A 25,774-nucleotide genomic window follows, 5' to 3' on the forward strand; every position below is an offset into this window, starting at 1 on the left:
CTCCAGGAAAGCTGGGCTGTGAATTAGGCCATGGTGATTGAGTCATTTGGCATCAAGACCCTTGAAGGAACATTTTAAGGGAGACACTGCTGAGCTTCCTATCTTACCTGTGCTCAGGATTGTCTGAAAGCTACTCTGGCCCAACAACAGGCCAAGGACAGAAAAAATGGGACCTGTTGCCCCCCACAGGCATCCTGCAGTGAGAATCCAGGCTGTGAGCATCTGCTGCCACAAGGGGCGCTGTTAGACAAGTGCCCATCTCCTCTTGATTTTACATTGATGCCCAAATCCGCTAACTGTTTATTTTCACAATTTCCAGTGTTGAAGTGCTTAATGTGACTGTGTCTTCTAGGTACACTATGGCCATCAGCAATGAGGCTATGTCAGCTCCTGTCTTTCTGAAGATGTGCTCTGCAGGACTGAGACATTGTAGCTGGGCTCTCTTGGCCACTGGAGTCCTGGCCTTCCCTCTGTCCGATGGTCTTGGCTGCACCCTCAGAGAATCAACCCTAACTAAGTTAACCATGTGATCTTCGACACTGTATCCTGTGTTGCACATGCAGAACCCTGGTATCCTACACAGGCTGTCAGAGACGTGGGGTACCATGAGACTTCATTAAGCAAAGCTTGATCTGCTGTCAGGCTGGCTGATAAACCAGTCCAAAGTCTTCGTGTTGTTGTGGAGACTTCCTGAAAGCTTCTGCTTCTCTGGGTGGGGCCTGTCATCCAGAAGACTTTGGACTTGGAAACCCAGGGGGGAGAACCTGAGTATGTTCTGGTCACACTAGGCAGTGGTGTGATGGCCTCCTAACTGATCATCCCGTTCTCTTTATTTTCTTTTACTCACTTCACACAGCCAGGAAGTCCTGACTGTGTCCTTCCTTTGTTTAAAATCCTTCCCTGTGTCCCATATTGAGGCCTGCAAGATTTTGTGTACCCTGGTCAATCTCTCCAATCTCGGGTCATCTTTGGTAGTGCTCTAGCCTCACATATCTTTCTGTTCCTCACGTGCCTTCTGGCCTGTCTACAGGTCAGTTCTCTGTCTTTAAGGCTTGACTCAGCTTGAAAGAGGCTGTCTAGAGTCCCCAGAGCAGAGCTGCTACCCACTAACGCCCTCTCCTGGCTGTGCATTCCATTGCTTCGCCATAGGGAAAGACAAGCCAGCCTAACTTGCAGCTTTTGCCTCCTGTGTCTATCGAAAGAATCCATGTCTATAAGGTTCCCCCTGGGTCCTACGGACCCCCACGGTAGGGGTTCAAGAAGTATTTATGAGATGAATAAATTGACAAAAATAAATATGGAAAGTTACTATGACAGGCTTCACCAGCTGGTGGGCACAGATGCAGTCTGTAACTTGGTGCACTTTCCAGTTTTGTCACATTGATGACAGCTAGAATGTTTTTCCTTCTCTGTGACAAACAGATATCAGGCAGCTGTGGGAGTGGGCAGCTGGCTTCTTCTCTGTCCTAGGGAAGCACTGACAGGCAAGTGCAGACACACATCCATATGAAGGCAGCGAGACGGAGACAGAGCGATGAAGCATATAGGTCGTAAAAGCAGTTTGGGACTCCAGTTTGTTTCACCTACATATTTGTTTTTCTCCCATATGCATGTAGTTAGTTGGATCTGTTTACTGGTTCATTCTGCTTAAAAAAATCATCATAATGTAATCTTTATTTAAGATTCACTAATTACTCAAAAATCTAGTTTCCCAGAGCTCTTATCAAAAGTTTTATATGACTTGGAATAATTTTCCAGCAACACATTTTGCATGCACACTCTTGCCTTGCCATGCAACTTCTCACAGATGTCTAGAGTTTGTTTTCTAAAAAGATTCCAAGCTGCTTGAGAAGAAGGTTGATGAAATTCCTATTTTATATTTTCCCTACACCTGTGCATAAAAAGAGAATCCTACTGCTTGTTTTTGGGGGAGAAAAGTCAAATTGAGAAGAAAATGAAAATGAGCTAACTCCAAAAACAAGTTGTCCCACTACTGTACATTCTGTAATTACAGTTCAGAAGTCATGACAAAGGACAATGAGTGTAGACAAGAAAGTAAACCTCTATACGGTTTACTTGCAACTGTACAAAAAACATCAGCGATCAAATATGAAAGATGATAGATTCAGAAATCATCTCTTTTTGAACATTTACTCTATTTTTAGGAAAGAGAAAGAGAGACAGAGCTGCTATCTACTGATTCACTCCCCAAATCCTTATAATGATCAAGGCTGGATCAGTTCAGTATTCTTATGTCCCTGCAATCATGTGGGAGATTCAGATGAAATTCTTGATTCCTGGCTTTGGTCTAGTCCAGCTGTGGCTCTCACAGCCATCTGGGGAATCAACCAGTGGATGGGAGATCTCCCTCTCTCTTTTTAACCTTTCTCTTCAAATAAATTAATAAGATGAAATAACAGCCCAAAGTATTCTCATCTAATATTCATAGCACCTCTGAGGAAGACACAGAGCACAAATAATTATGTAGAATGTATTGTAACATGAATCAGCCAAAATCTCCCTGACTTCAGCCCAAAGAGCCCCTCCTTGAGGAGGAGGGTTCAGATGGCAGATGAGTGGGAAGATACCTTGTGTTGGTGGCTACTGAGAGAAGCACTGAGCCACACCTGGGAGGAAGGTGGCATGTGACAGCACACTGGGACAGTGCGGGCTTGAGGAGAGGCCATCTCAGATATGTTCCTACAGAGAGGCAAAGGGCAGTGTGGCAGACAGGAGTGGGTCAGTGTTCAGAGCTCCGAGGGCCACAGTGTGGCTTGGAAGTACCTTGATGGTTCATGCTTGGAGGGTGCCACACAGCGACTTCAGTAGCTCTTCATAATGTCCACATCTCTGCCTGACAGGACAATGAATTTTATTTTTCCCAATATTAAGTTGATATTTATTTTACTTGAGGATGATGAAAATTTCCAAAAAGTATCACCATGAGAGGGTAAAATGTCCACCCTTATATATTTTTGTATGACAACGAGTAGAGCCCCCCAAAATTAACATTTACAAAATATGCAGTAAAAATAGCTTTTAAAAGTTGTTCCAATACAAACATCAATTTTTGTGACCATTTGTTCTCCCTCATTAACTACAGATTCCATTTTTCTGAGCCTCTTCAACTTCAGTTTCCCCTTTCAGATGCTGCAGTACCTTCGTTCCCCGTGCTTTTTATTCTTACTCCTTTTCCCCTTTAGCACCTGTGCTAATCTTTGCTCCAATTTCTTTCTCAGCAGGCGTTTTCCTTGGTTTCAGCTCAGGTTTGAGTGTGGCAGGTTTCGCTGACAATCTTGTGGACTTCAGTTTACTAACTTTGGATCCATCTTTGCCCTCCCTCTGTATGTTCTGGAGACTTCCTCCTTGGCATAATGGCTGTGTGGATGCAGCCAAAAGTAAAGCAACAGGCTGGAACCGCTGGATGCTGCCTCTGCTGCTCAAATGCAGGCTGTGGTACAGTGAGTTCCTATGGCCCCGGAGGCTGTACAGACTTGAAAAGGCTTGTGTTGCTGTAGTTGGAGTGCCCCGCAAGCTCATGTTTTGAAATGATACCACCCATTGCGTGGTATCAGCAGTTAGAAACTTAATCCCACCATGGCATCTGGAGATGAGGCCTTTGGGATGTGATAAAGATTGGACAAGATTATTAGCGTGGATACCCCAGGATTGAATCCTGGTGGTTTTGTAGAGAGACCAGGAATACATAATCCCAAGTATACACACAAACATGTACACATGTATGTGTACACGGGAATATGTATATCCACATGTGTGTGTTCACATGCCATGTGATGATCTTTGCTGTTGCAGGACTCTGTCAATAAGGAGACCACTGCCACCCTTAGATCTCATACTTCCAGAATCATCAGCCAAAATAAACCCACTTTAGGAACCCAAAAATTTGGCTCATCTTCTGTTGCTCTCCAAGGCACATTAGCCAGGAGCAGGACTGGAAGTGTAGCAGCTGGACATGAACTGGTGCCCATATGGAATGCTGGCATCACAGTAACAGCTTAATAAACTACACCACAACACCAGCTCCAAGTACTGTTAAAATAATGAGACTATTAATAGACTAATACAGTTGTCAAGCTGTAAGAGCCACTTTAATGGAATCATAAGAGACAATTCAGCAATCACTTGTGTGTCAGGAAACAAATAATAAACAGGAAGATCAAAGGCTAAATGCAAGCCTGGGGCCAGGCACTCCATCTCCTGATGCTTTGACATTCCATAAGCACCCTTGAACTGCCTCTCTGATATGTGTTCACCAAGTTAAAGTTGTTGTCACTTGGTGGAGATGCCAAATTGCAAAAAAAATACTAATTAGGGACAAATGAAGTTGCCCTTTCTTACACAGCCAAGCATGTGGGTTGAAATTTGGAATTATTACACAAGCTTCTGTTCTAGAATGCTGATATTCTTCATTCACATATTACATGAATGATGCCTGTCTCTTACAACATACCTTAACTTAGTTTAACTGTTGAAAAGCAGAGGTGGAGCTTGGTGCAATAGCTCAGTGGCTACATCCTTATCTTGCACCTGCCAGGATCCCATATGGGTGCTGGTTCGTGTCCTTGCTGCTCCACTTCCCCTCCAGCTCCCTGCCTGTGGCCTGGGAAAGCAGTGGAGGATGGCCCAATGCCTTGGGACCCTGCACCTGTGTGGGAGACCCAGAGAGCTCCTGGCTCCTGGCTTTAGATCGGCTTAGCTCTAGCCGTTGCAGCCATGGCAGGGAATGAACCAGTGGACAGAAAATCTTTCTTTCTGTCTCTCCTTCGCTCTGCACATCTGCCTTTCCAATAAAAAAGTCATAAATAAATATTTAAAAAAGAAAGAAAGAAAAGCAGATGTGAGTGGGATGTGGATCCCTGGGACCTAGTGGGAGGAAAGAGCATTTGAACTGGGGAAGGATCCACTTTCTAATGGGAAGAGAAAGGAGAGACAGGGAAGACCAGAGCAGAGGGAACAGAGCCTGGTCAATGTCCAGTGTGCCTCTTTATGTTCATTGTGATTCTTATATGGAACTCACAGGATTTCCCATTTTTCTAGTATATTTATGGTCAGTACTTTAAACCACAGAAATTAGAATTTTATCTGAAGGTCAGGGGAAAAAATACTGGATTAACAATCACAGCCTTGGAGTGAGCATTTGGTATGGTAGTTAAGATGGTGCTTGGGATCTCTATATCCCTTTTGGGTTCCTGGGGTTATGTTCTGGCTCAGCTCCGAATTCCAACTTCCTGCTCATGCACGTCCTGGGTGACATCAGGTTATGTTTCAAGTAGTAATTGGGTCCCTGGGAGCTATGAGATCTGGACTGAATATTCCTCGTCCCTAATTTGAACTTAACGAAGCCTTAGCTGTTTGGAGAGTGAGCTAGCAAATCAGCAATGCTCTCTGTATCTGTCACCCTCCCTTTCAAGTCAATAAATAAATAAGATCAGGAATAAACTACAGCTTTAAAATAAAACCACTGCCTGGGTTAAATTTTTTTTATTTCGCCAGTTAATAGAGCTTGAGCAATCTCATAACATCCTTGAACCGGTTTCTTCAGTTGTGAAAGGGTCTAATAAACTACATCTCATGGAATTATTGCAAAAGTGGAGCCAATACACATGAAAGAGCTTTGTAAAACTGGTGGAAAGCTGTTTCATCAAGAGTGACAGCATGCTGTGGAAGAGGAGACCAGGAGGGAAGAGACCACAGAGTGCAGAACACGGCTGGGCTCTGCGAACAGGTAGCTCAGGATGAATGTTGGGCAGTGAAGTCACCGCTTGGAACACTTGCATCCCATATTTCAATCCCAACTCCTCTACTTCTGAACTAACTTCCTGCTGATACACAATCTGTGAGGCTACAGATGGTGGCTAGAACATTTGTATTTCTATCACTCACCTAGGAGACTTGGGCTGTGTTCATGGTTCCTGATTTTTTCTTGACCTAAATCTGGCTGTTTTGGACATTGCGGGGGTGGACCAGTAGATGGCAGTACTCACTCTCTTTTCTCTTTCCCATTCATATTAAAAAGAAGAAGAATCAGCTTCCTGTCAGAGGAACTGTTCAGGTTCCTCCCTCCGACTCCTTCCCGGTGTCGGGCTTCACGCATTCCAGCAGGTCCTTCGGCCAGCTCCGTTCTTCAACCCATTCTGGTTCCTGCTGTTGAGAGTTTCAGCCCAGCCACGTCTCGTCCATACCCACGTATATCTCATATATGGCTCAGATGGGGTTGAGGCCTAGCCGAGCCCGTCCAACATCTATCCTGGTCCTCCGGAGCACCAAACTGTGCCGTTGCGGCTCACTTGGGGAGTGAATCATCGGACGAAAGATCTTCCTCTCTGTCTCTCCTCTCTGTATATCTGACTTTGTAATAAAATAAATAAATCTTAAAAAAAAAAAAAGACTTATAAGCTTATTTGAAAGAATTAGCGAAAGAGATAAAGGGAAAGGAGAGAGATCCATCTGCTGCTTCACTCTCCAAATGGCTGCGGTGACCAGACTGTGGCAAACCAAAGCCAGGAGAGAGGAACTCCACCCAGGTCAGGCACCGATCAAGTCTTTCGAGGGAACCTTTGTTTTCCAGCTCTTTTAATCTCAGAACTGCTGGGTCACATGGTTATTCCATGTTTAGTGTTATAAGAAAATATCAAACCATTTTTCAGATTGGTTGTATTACCTTGTGAGTTATCTGTTATGTAAAAATGTTGCACAAGCTTAACAGCTTAGGCAACATACATTTACTATCTCATCATCATTTTGGGTCAGGTGTCTGAGCATAGTTTATCACTGCAATCAAAGTATTGGCCAAAACTGGGTCTTCATATAGCATCTCAATTGGGAAAAGATCTGCTTCCAGACTCAGTTCTTGACAGAATTCATGTCTTTGTGGTCGTATGCCCCAGGTTTCAGTGTCTTACTGTGGGTCAGCTAGAGATTGCTCTCAGCTCCTACAGCCTATGGACCGTTCAGAGAGAAGGTAACTCTCTGTTGTATAAGTCACTGTCTCACTCCAAGGCTCTAGTTAGAGGTGTAGCTCTTACAAGGACTTTCCAGAAATGTCATACTGCACTTACCCACTACAAATACCTCCAGTGCCACTGAATCTCCTGGATTACATGTCAAGTGACAGGCAGTATTATACAGCCTGGACTTGGTCAACAGATGTTTCTGCTTTTGGTATCCTTTCGCAACTGGGAGTTTTTAAGCCACCTGGTAAATGGATTGGAGTTGTATCCCCCAAACAGCATACACTGCTTTTAAAATTTAAAAGGCCCAGCCAGTGAAGAGTCTCCTTCTTAGTGGAAGGGAGTTAGAGACATGCCCAGAGCAATGAATCCTACACATTTCATCAGTCTGACAAACCCTTGGTAATCTCAGAGCTCATCTCCTGTTCTTTCACGTGCATGTGTTTTTCTAGGCCATTTAGACCATGTAATTCCAGATGTAGTTTATAGACAAGTGCTGGCTGTTAAACTCTTGACTATCAGGTCATGGTGAGATAAATTCAGAAGCTGCAAAGTTATGCTTAGAACTTTTGAAACAATTTGACATTTCTGTGACATCCAAGCACATGATCAAAAGACTCTTCATGAAGCAGGTATAGATTATTTTGGCTATTGTCAAATTCAGTGATTTTCATATGTTGCAAAATATGTAGTAGTCAAGTTCAATAATTTGCAAATGTACTGGGGGAAAAGAGAAAGAGTGAGAAAGAGGGAGGGAGGGAGGGAGGGAGGGAGAGGGAGAGAGAGAGAGAGAGAAACTGGCCCGTTAGCACAAATACATTGAGAACCACTGATCTACAGTTTTTCTTCCTTTATCTTCAACATGACAGAGGGTAGAAGAGCTCTAGAGTCAGAAACTAACCTTGTATTTCTATCCTTCATGTATAAGTGGCAAATAGTTTTTTTTTTTTTTAATGTACTTACTTGAAAGGCAGAGCAAGAGAGAGGGTGAGAGAGCAAGAGACTCTTGTATCTACTGGCTCAATCCCCAGTGCCCACATCAGCTAAAGAAGGGCCATGGCAGAGCCTGGAACCAGGAGCTCCATCTGCTTTTCTGTTTGGGTGGTGGGGACCCAAGCACTTGCGTCACCACTTGCTGCCTCCCTGGGTGTGGCTTTGGAGTGGAGGTGGGACTCAAACCCAGCCATTCTGATATGGGATGGGGCTGTCTCAAATAGTGTGTTAACTGAGTACCATGATGTTTGTCCCTTAAATTACTTAAGATTCTTCCTACTATTGGGACCTAAAAAGCCAAATTTATCAAATTAATAATGACATACAAAATGCAAGAGTCTATACTGATCTGTTCTGAAGACAACACATGCTTCATGATAGCTTCTTTTGGGGATACCACCTTTTCAAACGGGTGGCTGATCAGCCAAGAAAACAATTTTTTTTTTTTTTTTAGAATTCAGACAAGACACCTGATAGGAATACGAGGGAATGTATAAGCACTGCAGCCTTTATATCTTTGAGAGTAGAGTAAATCCTTGCAGTTGTTCTGAAGGTATCACCTTGCTTCCAATTTGCTATTTTTAAAAAAGATGTACTTGAAATTCAGAGTTACACAGAGTGAAGGAGAGAGGTATATCTTTCATTCGCTGGTTCACTCCCACATGACCACTATGATCAGAGCTGGACCCCAGGCTAAAGCCAGGAGCTTCTTCTGGGACTTCCACAGGGCTATCTTGTGCTGCTTTCCCAGGCCATCACCAGGTAACTGGATTGGAAGTGAAGCAGCCAGGACATGGACTGGCACCCATAAAAGATGCTGGTGTCATGAGCGGTGCTTTGCATGTTATACCATAATGCTAGCCCCTGATTTATTATCTCAGCTAGGGCTGACAGTGGCAGGTTTCAATGCCTCTTGTGGGTCTTACTCACAAATGGCTATTACTCTACAGATTAGGTGAGATGTTCTTAAGCTAAGTGAGGTGTTCTTCAGCTAAGATTGTTTATCACAACTATTCATTCAAGTGAATTAACCATAGAATGTTTTCATGGGCCCACTGGACCCAATGTAAGTTAGAATTGAGCCAAAATTCCATTGGATGCCATTCTAACTGGAGAATTATACCATATGATATGTCAGTTCAGAGTATCTGAGTTTTTGAAGACTTTAAATATCCATTTTTCCAGTACATGGTTATCCTGGAAAATCACCCCAAGTCCTTTTGAGGATTTACTTATCCAAAGGAGTCACTGATGTATAGGCATGAATAGATCAGCTTCTGTTGGAGTGTTCACAGCTGGTTCATACCAACTTGCAGGAGCCAAATGTGTACATCTCTTCTCTCTTCCCAACTCTGTGTTTTCTGATACTATGTTAGTAACTTGAAGTTGACCAAAGAGGACTTTAAAATATATATATATATATAAAACAAAGTAGGCAAATAGTAAAATGTCCTTTTGGTTGATGTTTCAGACCTTGAACACTGCCTATGGATGACAGAACTGTGAGTTGAAGACACCTTGTTTCCCCAGACATCTTGTTTCCTCTACTCTCCAAATTTAGATGTTGAAGTCTTAGCCTCCAGTACCTCTGAATGTGACTGTATTTAGAGCAAGTCTTTCAAGAGCTCATGACATTAAAGCAATGTCACCACGGTTGGCCCTGGTCCAATATGACTGGTGCCCTTAGAAGAGATTAGGACACAGACACAGAAGGAGGGTGATAGGAGCCATGGAGAGAAGATGACCATTGGCAGGCCCAGGAAAGAGGCCACTGAAGAAACCAATCTTGCCAACACTGTGATATGACTGTGGCATTCAGAATGGAGACAAATTTCTGTTGGTCTGTGGGACTTTGTTATAACAGCTCTAGGAAACTAATACGCAAGGTTTCATTGTCTAGAACTTTAATGTGGAGAAGTTGCCCATATCTGCCTACCTTATTGTCTACATAGAAGGACAAGTGAGAGATCAGGACTTCCTATTTTGTCTATGGTGGCTGCCTCAGCAATAGTATACTGCTGTTACTGGGAAAGCTGTCCTTTCCTAGCTCTGTTTTCAAAATTCTGTTCTATATTGAAAGAACTGTCTTCTAAGACCTGCTTTCTAGACATAGTAGGAAGTGGAGGAAAGTAGGAACCACCACTCCTGAAATTTCCAAACATGACCTAACAATCCCTCTAGCTTAGAGCTGGCAGTACGTGACTGCCAGGAGGGTGGAGTGGGTATGTGCTCTTGGCAGGACCAGAGCAAAACAAACAAACAAACAAACAAACAACAGCTACTGATAGAGGATTCTGTTAGCCTTCTGGGGAGTTGGGCGAGAGGGGCAGCTGTTTCTATTAATGTCTTACAGATTTTATAAATGAAGAAACTGAGACCTCCCCCTAAAGAACCAAGATTTTTCTCATGGACAAAACAAAGAACAATGCTCTACCTGACCCTGTGATCGTGGCAATCTCTGAGCCAACTTCCAGCAGCAGGACTCTTCCATCAACACTGACTTTTTCACCATCCTTGTTACACCTGATTAGGTAGGGATCAGACTTAGTCCAAAGCAAATCTTTACTAAGTGGACAGAGGCCTACAAAGTGATTTGGGATTCAATAGATAAAGGTTCATTCATCCATTCTAGGCATGGGCACACTGGTTAGCTGAACAGATACAGATATCATCAGCTGGCAAACTTCATGGGCTTGTAAGCTAGCTAGTAAGCTAGCCCTCAGGTTGGAAGGCCTATGTTTGAGCTAATGGCAATCACCACTGTTTGCCACCATCTTGAAATGCTTAATTGTTGAACAAAGGGCCTCACATTTCCCTTTTGCTCTATGTCCTGTAAATTATGTAAGTGCTCATGGAAATTAGTAAGACAATAAGTCACAATCTCTCTACTAAGAAGTGTGAATTGAGATAAAGAATGATACTTACAATGGCAGCAAGAAGGGGAGCCTGCTTGTGGAGGGGGAGCTTAAGACACACAAGCGTGCCAGCAGAGACACTTTTTTGATGTTTTCTTCATTATCCTTCCTTACAATTATCCTTAACTGTGAATAATTGAAGTAAACCAAACAGGTCTCAGTTAGTGGCTGAAATTGCAAGATTGAAATAAAACAAGAAAGGGAACTAAAGACCCCTGAATGCCAGTGTTTCTCAACCTGTGAGTTTCTGAAAAGCAACTGCTTATCCCTGTTAATTTCCCATTTGTCATGAAATGAAAACAAAAAAAGATTCATCAAATATAGGCTCACGTTTCTCAGACAGAAATAAAATTACATTTCAGTTTAAGTAGGTCAAACAAAACAGAATCAAGTGGAAAAATTACTAACATACACATTTTATTCAAAGTATATATAAAATGGACACAGAGAATTGCTATTATGCTAATAATTTGTCACTACTGTCATAACAACTAATAGGGTTGGAAGTGAAATGGCATTTCCCATATTAAATACTACACTAACAGTATGGTTATCAACACTTAAAAGTTTGAATGTGATAAAATAATGTGTTCCTTGCTTATTAAATTATCCAACCTATATTGAACTGGGGCAAGCTACTGGTAGGAAGTAACATATCAGGGGCACTTCAACAGATCATGGAAGACAGAATTAAAAGTTTATTTTTGGTGCAGAAATATTTGAAACCCATGCATAGTTTTTTCATAGAAGACATTTTCACAAACTTTCTGAAGACTGCTTCATGTGGCAGTCTGTCATGAAAACTTTTCATAGCTCTAATAAAAGAGAAACCAATCTTGAAAGCTTGTGGAGAGAACGGAAGAGGAGATTCACAGCAATGTTTCAGCAGGCTCAGGGTATTCACTATAGTTTTACCCATGATAAAGGGTGTAATGCTTTATTTCCAAAATCCATCACCAATCCTTACTTCAGCATCCAGTTCCAATAAGGGTTCTCTAAAGTTCTAGTCACATGGATTCTGGATCTATGAGTTTCTTAAATATTTCAGTGTATTCTGGTGGAAAATACATATTAAAAAAGCAGTAATTTTATGATTGATTTATGTGTATCCCTTAAGATTAATGACTTTATTGCTTCATTAGTGTGTATTTGGCTTTATCCCTTCACTATGAGCTTTGGCTATGGACTCAATAAATGGAGGATTATACTTCTGAGTAAAAGTAGTACAATATCTTTGATCTATTATTTTTCATTTCTCTTTGTTATGTACTAACTCGATGTTGATTTGGGCCTTTTATTGATAAAATAAGATAGGCTTATTTTTTTATCTACAATTTGGGATTAAAACCAAATGACACAGGGGGTAGGTAGAATGGCATAATAGCCCAATCCTCCACGTTTAGTGCCTGCATCCAATATGGCTGCCTGTTTCTGTTCTGACTACTTCTGATCCAGTTCCCTGATTAGGACCTGGGAAAACAATGCAGAATGATTCAAGTGTTTGGGCCCCTGTACCCTTGTGGGAGACCCAGATAAGAAGTTCTTGACTCTTGGCTTCAGACTGGCTCAGCTCAAGCCACTGTGGCCATTTGTGGGGGTGAACCAGTGAATGAAGACCTCTCTGTCCTTCTCTCTGTAAATCTGCCTTTCAAATAAACATAAATAAATAAATTAAAAAATGACAAATTTTGCTTTTCTCACCCGTGAATTTCAAAAAGGAAAACCAAGGTAAACTTTGAAATTAAGAAAATCCTACAAATAAGTTAAAAGTAAATCAACACTAAATTTTTTTCACAGATTTTTATCCTCCTTTGGGTTACCATGGCAGACTGACCTCACAATTTCCTTTACTGTAATGCAGTCTTAGTGGCATGACAAGAATATGGCATGTCTCCTACAACTCACTGCATAACTTGGACTGCTCCATATTCTGTTTAAAGGGAGGCATTTTAATAATCAGGTGCTTGGATAATGCTGATCGGCCAAACTGCCATAAACTCTGCCAAGCACTTTTTTGTAGTTAGCCCCCTGTGGATTAAATACAAGCAGTTTGTAGGCAAGTCCTGATCTCTGAGCAGTACTGCTGAAGGCAAGAAAGGCAGTGATGAGATCCTCAGAAAAAAGATCCAGAGAAGGAGTTTACGAACCAACAGAGAGAGGAGAGCAAGGACATCTTGGGTTTGTGTGGGACTAAAGCATTTTAGGGAAGAGAAAAGAGAGGACTGTATTAACTGTAAGAAAGGTCAAGCTTTGGGGTGAAGGACTGCCCAACAGCCACCGAATTGATAATTAGGATTATGGGTGACCTTTCAAAGAGTGATTTCAGTAGAGTGCTGGAGGTGCAGTGGAAGCAAATCAGACATTAGAAGGCTAAAAACTGGAGAGGGAGCAAGAGCCAGTGGGAGACAACACTTTCAAGGCACTAGCCGGTGAAGAAATACACTGAAGAAAGATTTTGTAGGGTCAATAAGACTCAAAAAACATCTTACTGTCACAGAAGGGGTCTTAAGCTGAAGAAAGGTCCCTCCCCAGACAGAAAATTGGAGACAGCATTATTTCTGGTGACAGGATAGGGTATTCACAGCAGTCTTCTTAAATTACTATGCAGGTGAGGGGAGCTCAGAGAAACTTCTTTTAAAACCCTGTAGGATTTCTAATATAAAGGGCCTTCCAAAGTTCAAACAGAAATACAAGTTAAGGATCTATGCATTTTTTTCATAATACATATTTCTTGGGCCCAGAGTGGCAGCCTAGTGGCTAAAGTTCTTGCCTTGCATGTGATGAGATCCCACATGGGCACTGGTTTGTGTCCCAGCGGCCCCGGTTCCTGTCTAGCTCCCTGCTTGCGGCCTGGGAGGGCAGTGAAGGATGGCCTAAAACCCTGAGGAGGTCTCCTCCGAAGCTGGAAGAGGCTCCTGGCTCCTGATCAGCTCAGCTCTGGCCATTGTGACCACTTGGGGAATGAATCAGTGGGTGGAAGATCTTCCTCTCTGTCTTTCCTCCTGTCTGTATATCTGACTTTCCAATCAAAATAAATCTTAAAAAAATACATATTTATCTTATAATTAAAATGCCCTAGGGAACATGATTCAATTAATTCAGGAAAAAGGATTTGCATCCTTTTATAAATGTTCTTTGCTCTATGCTGATTGTTGGCAAGTCATTCCCAAATGAGGAGAGTCCAAGCCCCAGGATTTCCTCTGCTCTCCTGCCCACACTGGTACTAACCAGGAAGCATTTACTGTGTGCTAGGCAGGAAGGCTACATCAGAGTCTACAGTTGGGTCTTCACCCTAAAGGAGTTTCTCAGGAGAAATACTGTGGGTCATGATGATTTCTCAGACAGTTGGAACTAGCAACTTACGTGAGTTTAGTTCCAGGTTTGGTTCAACCAGCAGCTCTGTTATATCCTCAAAGACCCAGATTTTTTTTTTCTCTTCCTGTACCAGCCTCAGCATTTCTGCCTTCTCCCTAGGTCAGCCTGCCTCAGCTTACAACAGCTGCCGCAGTTCTAAGTGTCACATTCTCATTGTAGTCAAGAGGCAGAATTGCATCACGCTGGGCTTCCCTTTTTCAGGCTCCCAGGGGACCGACCATCCTTCACCTTCCAAAGGTCAAGCCTGTATCCTGAGCTCTGGCCTAAATAGTGAGAAGGTGAATGGGATATCGCTTGGCCCGTATTCATTCTCTAGAGCTGGATCTGGGCCTTCCTCTTGAAGTCAGGCAAGACTGGCTACTGAGCCAGCCAGTGCTTGCTATGCATTCACACATCCTCACATGTCCTGGCACACAGAGCCCTTCAGAGTTCATGGATAATGGAATTAAAAGATAAATTATTATCGATGCCAAATTTTGAAGTTCATGCATATGAAGGATATTCAAAAAGTACATGCTGGGTATGGAATAGTGGTTCATCAGGCTAATCCTCTGTTTACCAGTTCAAGCATCACATATGGGTGTCAGTTCATGTCCAGGTTGCTCCACTTCCCCCAGCTCCTTGCTTATGGCCTAGGAAAACAGCAGAAGATGGTCCAAAGCCTTGGTAACCTACAACCACGTGGCAGACCTAGAAGAAGCTCCTAGTTATTTGCTTAGATTGGCTTACCTCCGATGCTGTGGCCATCTGGGAAGTGAACCAAATGGGGATGGAAGAGCTTTCTCTTTGTCTCTCCTTTTCTCTGTAACTCTACCTTTCAAGTAAAAATGAATACATCTTTTTTTTTAAGTTCATGGAAACATGTTATATGAAAAACTGCATAATTTAAAAATTTTACATTCTATCTGCCACCAACTTTTGAATTAAAACACCTGCCACAGGCATGGCAGGTATGGTCCTGGTTTCCTGGCCCAGGTATGTGGGTCCACCTGTGCGGTGGGCACCGAGTCCGTGAGTCCCAGGGATGAGGATCCTTGGTTCCCACCTGTGAGAACTGCTTCTCCTCAGCGGAAGAGATGGAGCAGTGGACAGCAGGCCCTGATGCACATGGAGGATATGGCAGTCCATTGGGGCCTGCAGAGGACATCTGGTACCATAGCAGAGAAAAACAGAACAAACTGGACAACTACACCAGCCAAACAATGACTGCAAATAACTGAGTGAATGAAGACTCTCAGGTCGACTATGTCAGCCAATGGATATTGAAAGGATTCCCTCATCCTTGGATCAGCGAGATCGACAGCATTTCTGAACTATCAAAACCACCTGGGCAGAACACTCAGTGTGTGTGCCACATCAGGACCCTGGGTTGATTATTGGGTCACCGTTCCCCATCCCTGGGTACTGAGGCAATTGGGAAGCAGGGAATGGCTTCTCCCTGAAACAGGAAGAAGAAATAGAAAATTTGGAAATGATGTTCACACCCACTTTCCCCTAACTCCTGATCCTTCCCTCCCTGATCAACTATGTAAACATCATCAAAAATTTAAAAAAAAAAGAAAAAAACCACTTACCACACAGAAACGAGACAGACTGTGCAACTTGCTGGGCTAAACCCAGGGAGATCTCTAGCCAGGAACTCCTGGGAGGTTTCTGCTGCCTTGGGCCCTATTCACCTGTTCTAGGGCAAGCAGACTGACATCAGAGCAAAAGTGTATTTTATTCACAGAACCTTAAGTGGAGAATTCTGACTGGTGGATCAACAGTGTCTGCCAAAGAGAGAAAAACATTCAAATCAGACAACCTGTTACTGTCAAGAAATACCAAGAGTCAGAGCCACACCGTCTCACTGTTTCACCTTGGTGGTTCCAGTTCTGTGACGTCTCTGTGCCCTGGCACCTACTGCTCTCTCCTGGCCTTTTCAGTGGAATGAAATACAGAAGTGAGCTTCAAGCTCTCTACTTGCTCTGTGATGCTGGTCAGTCATGAACTTCTCCAAGCCTGTTTCTCCTTCTATAATGTGAAAGGCTAATACGAGGTTACTTCAAAAACTTCACAGGGGAAATAGAATTTAAGTTTATTTGGGGGCTGCTGCCTGGTGCAGTATGCTAATTCTTGGCCCTGTGGCACAGGCGTCCCATATGGGTACTGGCTAGTGTCCTGATTGGTTCACTTCTGATCCAGCTACCTGTGGGAGCTGGCTTGGGAAAATGGATTGCCCAGGTCCTAGGGACCCTGCACCCATGTGGGAGACCTGGAAGAAACTCCAGGCTCCCAGCTTCAGACCATCTCAGCTCTGGCTGTTGTGGATATTTGGGGTGTGAACAAATGGTTGCAAAGCCTCCCCTCCAACTTCTTGCTCTGCCTTTCTAGTGAAAATCAATAAATCTTTGAACGTTTATTTGAATGTAAACACTTTCAACATCATAGTGCTTTCTCCCAGAATGTATTTTCCATGAACGTTGTGAAGATGCCTAACGTGGATTTCAACATGTTTTGGCATGGAAATGCATCTATTTTTTAATGATTAATTTTTTCTTTATCAGAATTGCAGATTTACAGAGAGATAGAGACAAAGATCTTCCATCTGCTGATTCACTCCCCAAATGGCCCCAACAAGTCAGAGCTGAACTGATCTGAAGCCAGGAGTCAGGAGCTTCTCCCGGGTCTCCCAAGGCTTTGGGCCATCATCTGTTGTTTCCTCAAGACACAAGTATGGAGCTAGATGGGAAGTGGGGCTGCCTGGACATAAACTGGTGTGCAGATGGGACCCTGGTGTTTTGTGAGGGGAAGATTAGCTAAATGAGCCATCCGGCCAGACCCCAATACATCTACTTCTAATGTCATTTTCACCAACTTTTCAAACTACCCCTGCCCCTACCCGAGTCAACTTTAAAGGGGCCGCTTCTAAGGATTCAATGGGACAATTAAACAGAGGGTGCTCAGCACAGTCTAGTCCTAAATATGAGATTGGCCTAGTAAACTTTTATTCAGTAGCCACTGCTCCTCTGGAAGTTTCCTGAGCCGTGTGGAGGATGCTGCTTGCTTTCACATCACCATGAAGACCTTTTATTACGCGGGGGTCTCCTTTCGGGCACCCAGTCGCGGGCCCTCCACCCAGCGACCCCCGACTTCCCATTTTAGGGTGGTCAACAAAGCCAGCCGACCCCACTCGCTGTTCCCGAATCGTTTTCTGTTTGGGCCGACCAGCCGGGAGGAGGGGCGGGGAGGCAGGGCGGTGCCCGCGGGCCTGAGGGGCCTGAGGAGCGTTCCCGCCCAGGGTGCGCTCGCCCTCACTCACGGCCCCCCGATAGCGACGGGGAACGCGGTGTCACCCACCAGGTTTCTTCCTAACGTCGCGACACAGGCACGCCGACCAGGCAGGGCACAGTTTCGGGGAAAGACCAGTCCAGATAGTGGCCCTGGCTCCCAGGGAAAGACCTGCAGGCGGGCCGGGCCTTCCCACGCCGCCCGCGCCCCGGGAGGTGCCGGCGCCCCGATTCCCTCCGAAAAGACGCCGCCGGGCCCTGGAGCCTCGCGGACGTGACGCCGCGGGCGGAAGTGACGTTTTCCCGCGGTTGGACGCGGCGCTTGGTTGCCGGGCGGGGGAGGGCGCGTCCGGTTTTTCTCAGGGGACGTTCAAATTATTTTTGTAACGGGAGTCGGGAGGGGACGGGGCGTGTCCCGAGGTGCGCGCGCGTCGGCCTCCTCCGCGCTGCTGCTCAGCTCGTAGCTCCTGCACTGAAAGGGCGTCATGCCTCCCAAAACCCCCCGAAGAGCGGTCGCTGCCGCTACCGCCGCCGTGGAACCCCCAGCGCCGCCGCCCCCTCCTGAGGAGGACGCGGAACGGGACAGTGGTCCCGAAGACCTGCCTCTGGCCAGGTGAGCTAGCGCGGCCGCTGCCGCCGCCACCGTGAGCGCTAGAGAGGGGCACCCCGGGGGTGCCGAGGCGGCTGGGCGCATCTTGTCCCGGGGCCGGACCCGGCGGCGGGAGGGTCCCTGCGCGTCCCTCACGGCTTGGGGGAGCGTCTGCGTGAGGGTGACAGAGATCGGGGATCGCGAGCCCGGGGAGAGGGGTGCTGGAGGGGTCTCGGCTCCAGCTTGACAGGTGTCGGGCGGGTGAGGCTCGGGTCCCCGAGCGAAGTGACAGGTGCAGTCTCCTCTAGCGAGACGGAGCTTCGCAGCCGACGACTGAATGTGAGCTCTCAGGCGGTGCAAAAAATATTGTTCTTTTCTTTAAGTACAAAAAAAAAATGTGACTGGTTGTGTGCTGGAGAGTTTTTCTTCTGATCGGCGCTTGCCTTTCTTTTTAGGGGACGGGGAAGGGGGTTTCTATGATGCAACAGTTGAAAGTTTTCTTCCTCTGGGTTTGCGCTGCTTGGGAAGCCCAGACTTGGGAGAGGCCGGGAAAAGGCCTTGGACGTGAAGGGCGGGGAGCCGAGTGTCAATTGCCCACGGGCTACGCGGCTGCGAGGCTTTGTGGGGTTCCCTAGAACAATGCGTGGAGGCCTTGAGGCTTTAAAGTCATCTGTAGACACTTGGAGAAGCCTAACTTTTTAGGCGAACCGGCCCGTGCGCCAAAACCTCATAGAGACCTTTAACAAAGTGCTTGAAAGTTACTAAACCTTTCGTTTTCTGCTTGCCTTTTTTTTTCCCTGTTGGATAGAACTCTTGTATGTTTGCGGGCCTTGGCACGCCTTATTATTTATTTCTTCCATTTTGCCTTTCACTTTGTGTCAGCAGGGATTCTGGGGTCCCCTATTTTCGGTTTTGTTAGATTTCGGTACAAAAATTGGTGCTGTTTTTCTGCTCACGTGGAACTCCCCTCCCCCGCTCCACGAGGACCTCTCTCTGCCCTCCCCCCTCTTTCCCCGCCTTGGCGAGTGGAATCTTGGACGCAGGACTACGTGACCGGGAGGGAGATATATTCGTTGCATTGCAACACCTTTTTCTTGATTGTGCTACTTTTGCGGTGAGGCAACTAGGACTGAGAGGAGAAGTTGTGTTATTTATTGTCTGTGCCGGCTCTCCTTGGAGAGAGCTCGGATCCATGGCAGGGGTATGCCACTCTTGTTTTCTAGCGGCACTCCCTCCCCCCCCCCCCCGTTCCCCCACCAACTCCTGTTTTATCCCCTCTGAATAGTATCTTTCTTTCCACTCCAGATTCCTAACGGGACTCAGACAAAATTGTAAAATATTGAAATACTATTTTGCGGATCTATTAAAAATTCACGTAATTAAAAAGACCATCTTGTGAGTCAGTTAAAAATCATACACTCACTAGCGAAAGCAAGAACAAAACCAGATTTGAGGGGTATCCAGGGAGAAGACATCACTTTAGTTTCTGATTAAATTCCACTGTACCCATACCCGTCCTTGAGAAGAGCGGTGTGGTGTGTCTGTTTTAAAGAAGCATTCTCAAAGATTGCATGATAACCAGAAATATTAAAGTTCTGGCCATCCCCTGGGGGAAAGAATGCTTTTGTTTCCTTCATTTTTCGTCCAGCAGACCTCGGAGATATGGCAGATTGCATTCCAGAGCGCCGCCATAAAGTGTATATGGCAGTACAGCGAGTAACTTGCGTTTTTTCCCTTGTTCACTTACATTTATTTTTACACTATACTGTGTTCTCTCCAGTGCACATTTGCATTGTGATTCAAGACACAATGTACATTGCTTAATTTTAAAAAATATTTTTTGTGAGAAAATGCTAGCAGCCACCCAAGTCGTTGGAAAAATGCTGAAAAACTTGCTCTGTCTGTGCGAGATTCCCAAATTTTCTGTTTGTAAAGCAATGCAGTATCTGTGTTGTGCAGTAAGGCATAGTGCAATAAAATGAGATATGCTTATAATCTTCAATGATGGAATTACAAATGAATTTTCCTACATGTCAAACCTATACAAGAGATTATTTTGTTCATGTTTGCAGATTAACTGTAGCTATGTGCCACATAATGCTAGGGCTGTGTTCTGAGAAATGCACTGTTGGGTGATTTCATTGTTGTGTGAATGTCGTAGCATGTACTACAGGAACCTGGATTCAGTTGAACAATAACCCCAAATGGCCTCTTGGTTCACCAAGATTTGTTAAACATGCATATATGTGACTGCTGTCACTGAAACACAGTATTCTGTTTTATAGTAAATTTTATTTTTATGATTGGAAGGAATATTTTCTAAAATAGCAATGAAAAAGCATAGTGTAGTGAATACCTAAACCAGTAGTATCATTTTTGATGATTATGATTGTTCTTTCACATGAATAGTAATGTCACCATAGTATGCCTACATCTGCATCACCCCAAACGCGTAATTAGTGCTATGCACTAAGGTACTAGGGTTACTCTAGACCTAACAGGCAATAGGAAATTTTTTGAATATCTATTGAACCACTATCATAAATGCTGCCCATTGCAAACCAAGACGTTGTTGAGCAGTGTGTGACTGGACTTAACAGGAGTTGAATCATTGCTTGGCATTCTGAAGTTAGGAATGCTTAGAGGTGGATCCACTGGTCCAGTCCAGGCGCACTTAACTGACAAGGTCCATTTCTGTTTGAGTATTGAGATCTTGTTTCTGTTGCAGTAGCTCTTGCCTAAATGATATAGTTGCAAGGGAAACTGTCACTAGAAACTGCATGCCATCTTTATTGTTGAAATAACCTAAACTTAATAGGAGTTGGCAGTCCAAAAAGGACTTAATAGGAGTTGGCAGTCCAAACTAGTGCTCAGGAGCTTGGGTTTTGGAGTTAGATTGTTGAGTTCGTATCATGGTTTACCCCACAGTGGCAGTGACCTCACATGAGTGCTTTAAACTTCTCTGAAGCATATCTAGACATTAAGGATAATGAGGATAGATACCTTATAGGGTTGATGTGGAGATTCAGTGAAACCGTGGATCTAAGGCACTTTATGTAGGATTTTAGTAAAGATGGAAAATATTAATTATTATTCTGTCTGTGTGTCAAACATTAAATGAATGGAAAAAAGTTAGCTACTAATAATTTATTGGATGCTGGTCTTGGTAAAGAAAGCTCAAGGGAGAAAGAGTTGAAGTAAACCATCTGATAACATACCAAAATCACGATCAGTAAGTATTGATGGATAGAGAGAATATATGAAACATTGCAGACTACAGTTTTTCAGAATTGTGTTGCTTGCAGACCACTGGAAAAAATGTTTACTTAACCAGTGTGATTTAAGAATATGTGCTGTTATATGATTGTTTTCATTTGCTAGGCTTGAGTTTGAAGAAACTGAAGACCCCGATTTTACAGCATTATGTCAGAAATTAAAGATACCAGATCATGTCAGAGAAAGAGCTTGGTTAACTTGGGAGAAAATTTCATCTGCTAATGGAGCATCGGTAAGGATTTTCTTAAAATTTTTTGGAAAAAAAAATGCAAAAAAATAGTTGCAAACCACTGTAGAAAATTTGGAAAGTAGACAAAAATATATCAAATAAGGTAGTTCTATTATCCAAAGATAGTTTGCTTCTGATAAAATTAAAAAGGCTCAGAATAAACTTCCTATTTTAATGCAAATCTTAGATATATTTTGCTTGCAAGTACTTCACTATTTTGTAAGATTTAAAAATATTGTATGTTATAAAATGATTTAATACTATCTATGCGGTCAGTGTTAATTTTTTTTATTGTCTCAGAATTAGCTTTGTTAGAGTTCAAGATTTTGATAATAGTTTAGTATCTTTTTCTGATTTTTTGTAAATGTATGTGTGTATATAACAGTAACAGCAGCAACTAATATCTAGTGTTTTAATGTATCAGAAGAAAATTATAAGTACTTAGCAAATATCTTATTTAACAATCTTTTGAAATAAGAGCTATAAAATATTTTACATGTAAAATTTAAAATATTCATTTGAGAGATGAAAAACAGAAATAAAATGAAGTAACTAGACTTAAGATCCCAAAGAAATAGGATCCCAAAAGTAAATGTGGGAATTACACAAATATATCTATGTATAGGCATATATATACATAGTTACATGTAGCTACATATAATTTTGTATGTTTTTTGCTTAACCTGTCATAGATATTTACTTTTTTCATTTTTGGTAGTATGTTTTCTGGTAGTAGTATAATGTTTTATCTGTTATCTGTATTTTCTTTGTTAACCCTATTTAGTTTTAGTATTTAGTATTTAGTTTTTTTCTTCAGCTTTCTGATGCTTTAAAACAAAGTAATAAGCATCTATATTAATGCTTAGCTCAGATTAAGTCCTTGGTAATTTGTCAACTAAATTAGTGAATCTGTTATTATTTTATTAGAATCAGTTCTTAGAAATTGAATTATTGAGTCTAAACTATGAAAAATTTGTCACTAAATTACACTCTGTGATTTCTTCATCAGCAAACTTGAGACTAAACAAAACAACCAAATTGCCAATGATTTTTTTGATGAATGGGTTAAAAAATAGTTACTACGTTATGATTGGGATGTTAATCGCCAACAAGATTATTGACTATTTCCTCTGAAGCTAAAGTTGTAAGTCAGAACATTGCAAAACATAAGGGCAGAACAAAAGTCCAATATAAACCTCTCATAGGACTATCTTGAGAGAAGCAAGGGGAAGCATCTTTCCGGTAAAGTAAAAACTGGAATGGATGCCCAAGACGCGTTAATCCATACATAGAACCTGCCATTGGTTGTATTAATTGTGCCTGGAGAGTCCAAAGGTGGAAGAATAGTTCCCTGGCCTGGTAACGGGCAGGGGCAGATTGGAGGAGTAGAGGCTGGGGCTGCGCTGTGGGAAGTGTTCTTCCAGAATAGGCTGCGCAGCAGATCCATGGAGTAACTGCAGGCAGTGTAGCTGAAACGTCCCTTCCCGCTCAGGACCCTCTCTTCTGTTTCAAAAAGTAATTAGTGTTAAAGGAAATTTAGATTTGTTGTTGTTTAGGTACGATCTAGTGTCTTCGTTTCTCATCTTGATGTGGCACGTCGCTGCCTGTGGAATCATGTTCTGATCGCCACAAGTCATTGGATAAGGCTGTTGCTATCATTTGTTAATGTTTCCGCTTGGAGCGGCTTAGCCGGCACAGCGGGAACTCTTAAAAGCACCCTGGATGTTTGCGCTGTCTTCTGTCTCCACCTGCCGAGGGCGGTGGTGGCGTGTAGACATGGGAGAACTGGGCACGATCCCGGTCCATTCAGGGCGGTGTACTGCCTTCGGCAAGCCACCGTACGTGATACCGTGTCCCGGCCTGCGGGCATTTCCGAACCGCGGCAAACTGTGCGTAAATGTCTGAGGGAATTACGCACAATCCTCTGCTGGTGGTATGCAACCATCGGCAAACGATCGCATGCGCGATACCATGGACTGGCCTGCAGGCATTTCCGAACCGCAGCAAACTGGTGCTGTGTAGACGTCTGAGGGAATTACACACGATCCGCTGCTGGGTCAGCAAGCGATCGTATGCACGATACCATGGACTGTCCTGCGGGCATTTCCGAGCCGCGGCAAACTTGTGGCGTGGTGACATTTGGGGGAACTGTGCACGATTCCGGGCCCTTGGTTTATAACCTTCGGCAAGCCACCTCGCGCAATACTGTGGCCCAGCCTGCGGGCATTTATGAGCTTCCGCGAAGCGCGGGGTGCACGTAGGCTCTGGCAGACCATCGCTGAAGACCCTGTGGAGCGCAAGCGCCAATGGACCACCGTGAATGCCCCCACTTGCAAGAAGGCTCTTGGAAAAATTGTGGATCGCCTGTGATGCAAAGGCACCGGGCGGTGAGCGTGGATGTGTTGGTACCCTGAGAGCCAGTTGCGGACCGCCAGTGGCGCGCTGGCCACCATGGACAGCGGCTGAAGGTGCAGTTGTTGCTGGACTGGTGCTTCAGCTGTGGCGCTCGCGCACGCGCACACGCCTCAGCGCGCCCCCTGCCAGCCAGACAGCTCCTTAGCTCCTTGTGTTTTCTATTGAAAAAAAAAAAAATTCCCCGATTCTCAGAAAACCTAGATTTTGTCCTGTCTTCCTGAAATGAATATAAGAAGGATTTATCAAACACCTTGGGAATCTTTTTTTAAAAGATTTATATATTTTTATTACAAAGTCAGATATTCAGAGAAGAGGAGAGACAGAGAGGAAGATCTTCCCTCCGATGATTCACTCCCCAAGGGAGCGCAACGATCCGAAGCCAGGAGCCAGGAACTTCCTTCCGCGTCTCCCACACAGGCACAGAGTCCCAAAGCATTGGGCCGTCCTCGACTGCTTTTCCAGGCCACAAGCAGGGAGCTGGATGGGAAGTAGAGCTGCCGGGATTAGAACTGGCGCCCACATGGAATCCTGGTGCGTCCAAGGCGAGGACTTTAGCTGCTAGGCCACGCTGGTCCCGGGAATCTTTCTTTGATAGAATTACAGTGTAAGAATGTTTTTCCCCTCTGGACTCCTTTTGGAGTTAGGGTATGTTATTTTATATTTTTAAAGATCTGTTTGCTTATTTGAAAAGCAGAATTACAGAGGCAGAGAGGAGAGAAACAAAGATCTTGTTTCCGCTGATTCATTCCCCAAATGGCCGCATTGGAGCTGGGCCCATCTGTAGCCAGGAGCCAGGAGCCAGGAGCTTCTTCTCAATCTCCCATATGGGTGCAGGCACCCTAGCACTTGGGCTGTCCTCTGCAGTTTTCTCAGGCATGTTAGCAGGGAGCTTGATTGGAAGTGGAGTAGCCAGGACGCAAATTGGTCTTAAATCTCAATTTAATAGGACTAATTGCTTTTTCTGTGCTTAAACATCTGTTTCCCATATAAATACAAATTACATACAACGGATGCAGTCTTGAAATACATGGTTATAAATAGCACTAATAGAATGTTGTTCTTTATATAATATAATTTTAGAGAGCTGTTAGTTATTTTCAGACTGGCAGTTATTTCTATTATACATTCAAGTATAAACATGATCAAATTTATGTGAAACCTAGGTATTGTACTGGCATTGTGGTCGAAGTGGCCACTTGCTTCATCAGCAGCATGTGTTGGAATGCCAGTTTGAGTCCTGGCTGTTGGGTGCTTCTGGTCCAACTTCCTTGCAAATTCCCCTGGGAAGCAGTGGATGCTGGCCAAGGTACTCCATCTCCTTGGGAAGTCTGAATGGAGTTCCTAGTCTCTATCTGTAGCCTGGCCCAACTCTGGCTCTTGTGGCTATTTGGGAAGTAAACCAGTCGGTGCAGGATTGGCTTCTGTATCTCTGCCTCTGTATCTTTCAAATAGTAATAATAATAGTAATAATAATAAACTCTAGATATTTAGGAGAGTTTTGGAATGCATTTTTCTTGTGTCTTTTTAAAATAAAATTATATGAAAAGTTGAGTGACAGAAAAGGAGAGACAGAGATCTTCCATCCACTGGTTCACTTCCCAACTGTTCACAAAAACCAGATACAGGCCAGGTTGAAGCCAAGAGCCTGGCACTCCATCCAGTTCTCCCCTGTAAGTGGCAGGGACCAAGTACTTGGGCCATTATCTGATGCCTCCCGGGTGCATTGGCAGAATCAGAAGTGG

At 43.9% G+C, this 25,774-nt stretch overlaps 1 protein-coding gene, 1 long non-coding RNA gene and 1 pseudogene across 4 annotated transcripts in view; 1 reads left to right on the forward strand and 2 right to left on the reverse strand.

Moving 5' to 3' along the window:
• Window positions 1-1,537: 1,537 nt before the first annotated feature.
• LOC131481568 (uncharacterized) lies at window positions 1,538-17,742 on the reverse strand. 2 transcript variants are annotated; one of them, XR_009246404.1, is made up of 3 exons: window positions 17,594-17,742; window positions 15,829-16,023; window positions 1,538-1,643 (listed from the first exon to the last, which is right to left on the reverse strand). It is a non-coding gene; the product is annotated as an uncharacterized LOC131481568 (long non-coding RNA). The 2 variants fall into 2 exon arrangements; XR_009246405.1 differs by lacking the exon at window positions 1,538-1,643 and adding an exon at window positions 7,069-7,196.
• On the reverse strand, window positions 3,184-3,373 carry LOC118760646 (high mobility group nucleosome-binding domain-containing protein 3-like; annotated as a pseudogene).
• Window positions 17,743-17,827: 85 nt separating the features above from the next.
• Window positions 17,828-25,774, forward strand: part of RB1 (RB transcriptional corepressor 1) — a 123,716-nt gene continuing 115,769 nt past the window's right edge. For both annotated transcript variants that reach the window (XM_058670761.1, XM_004577482.4), the window contains exons 1-2: window positions 17,828-18,136; window positions 21,494-21,620. In XM_058670761.1, coding sequence (XP_058526744.1) covers window positions 18,009-18,136; window positions 21,494-21,620 — 255 coding nt within the window. In that variant the 5' untranslated portion in view covers window positions 17,828-18,008. The remainder of the gene's footprint in view (window positions 18,137-21,493; window positions 21,621-25,774) is intronic.

Source organism: Ochotona princeps, chromosome 12, assembly GCF_030435755.1.
Source record: "Ochotona princeps isolate mOchPri1 chromosome 12, mOchPri1.hap1, whole genome shotgun sequence".
In the NCBI taxonomy this organism is placed as follows: domain Eukaryota; kingdom Metazoa; phylum Chordata; class Mammalia; order Lagomorpha; family Ochotonidae; genus Ochotona; species Ochotona princeps.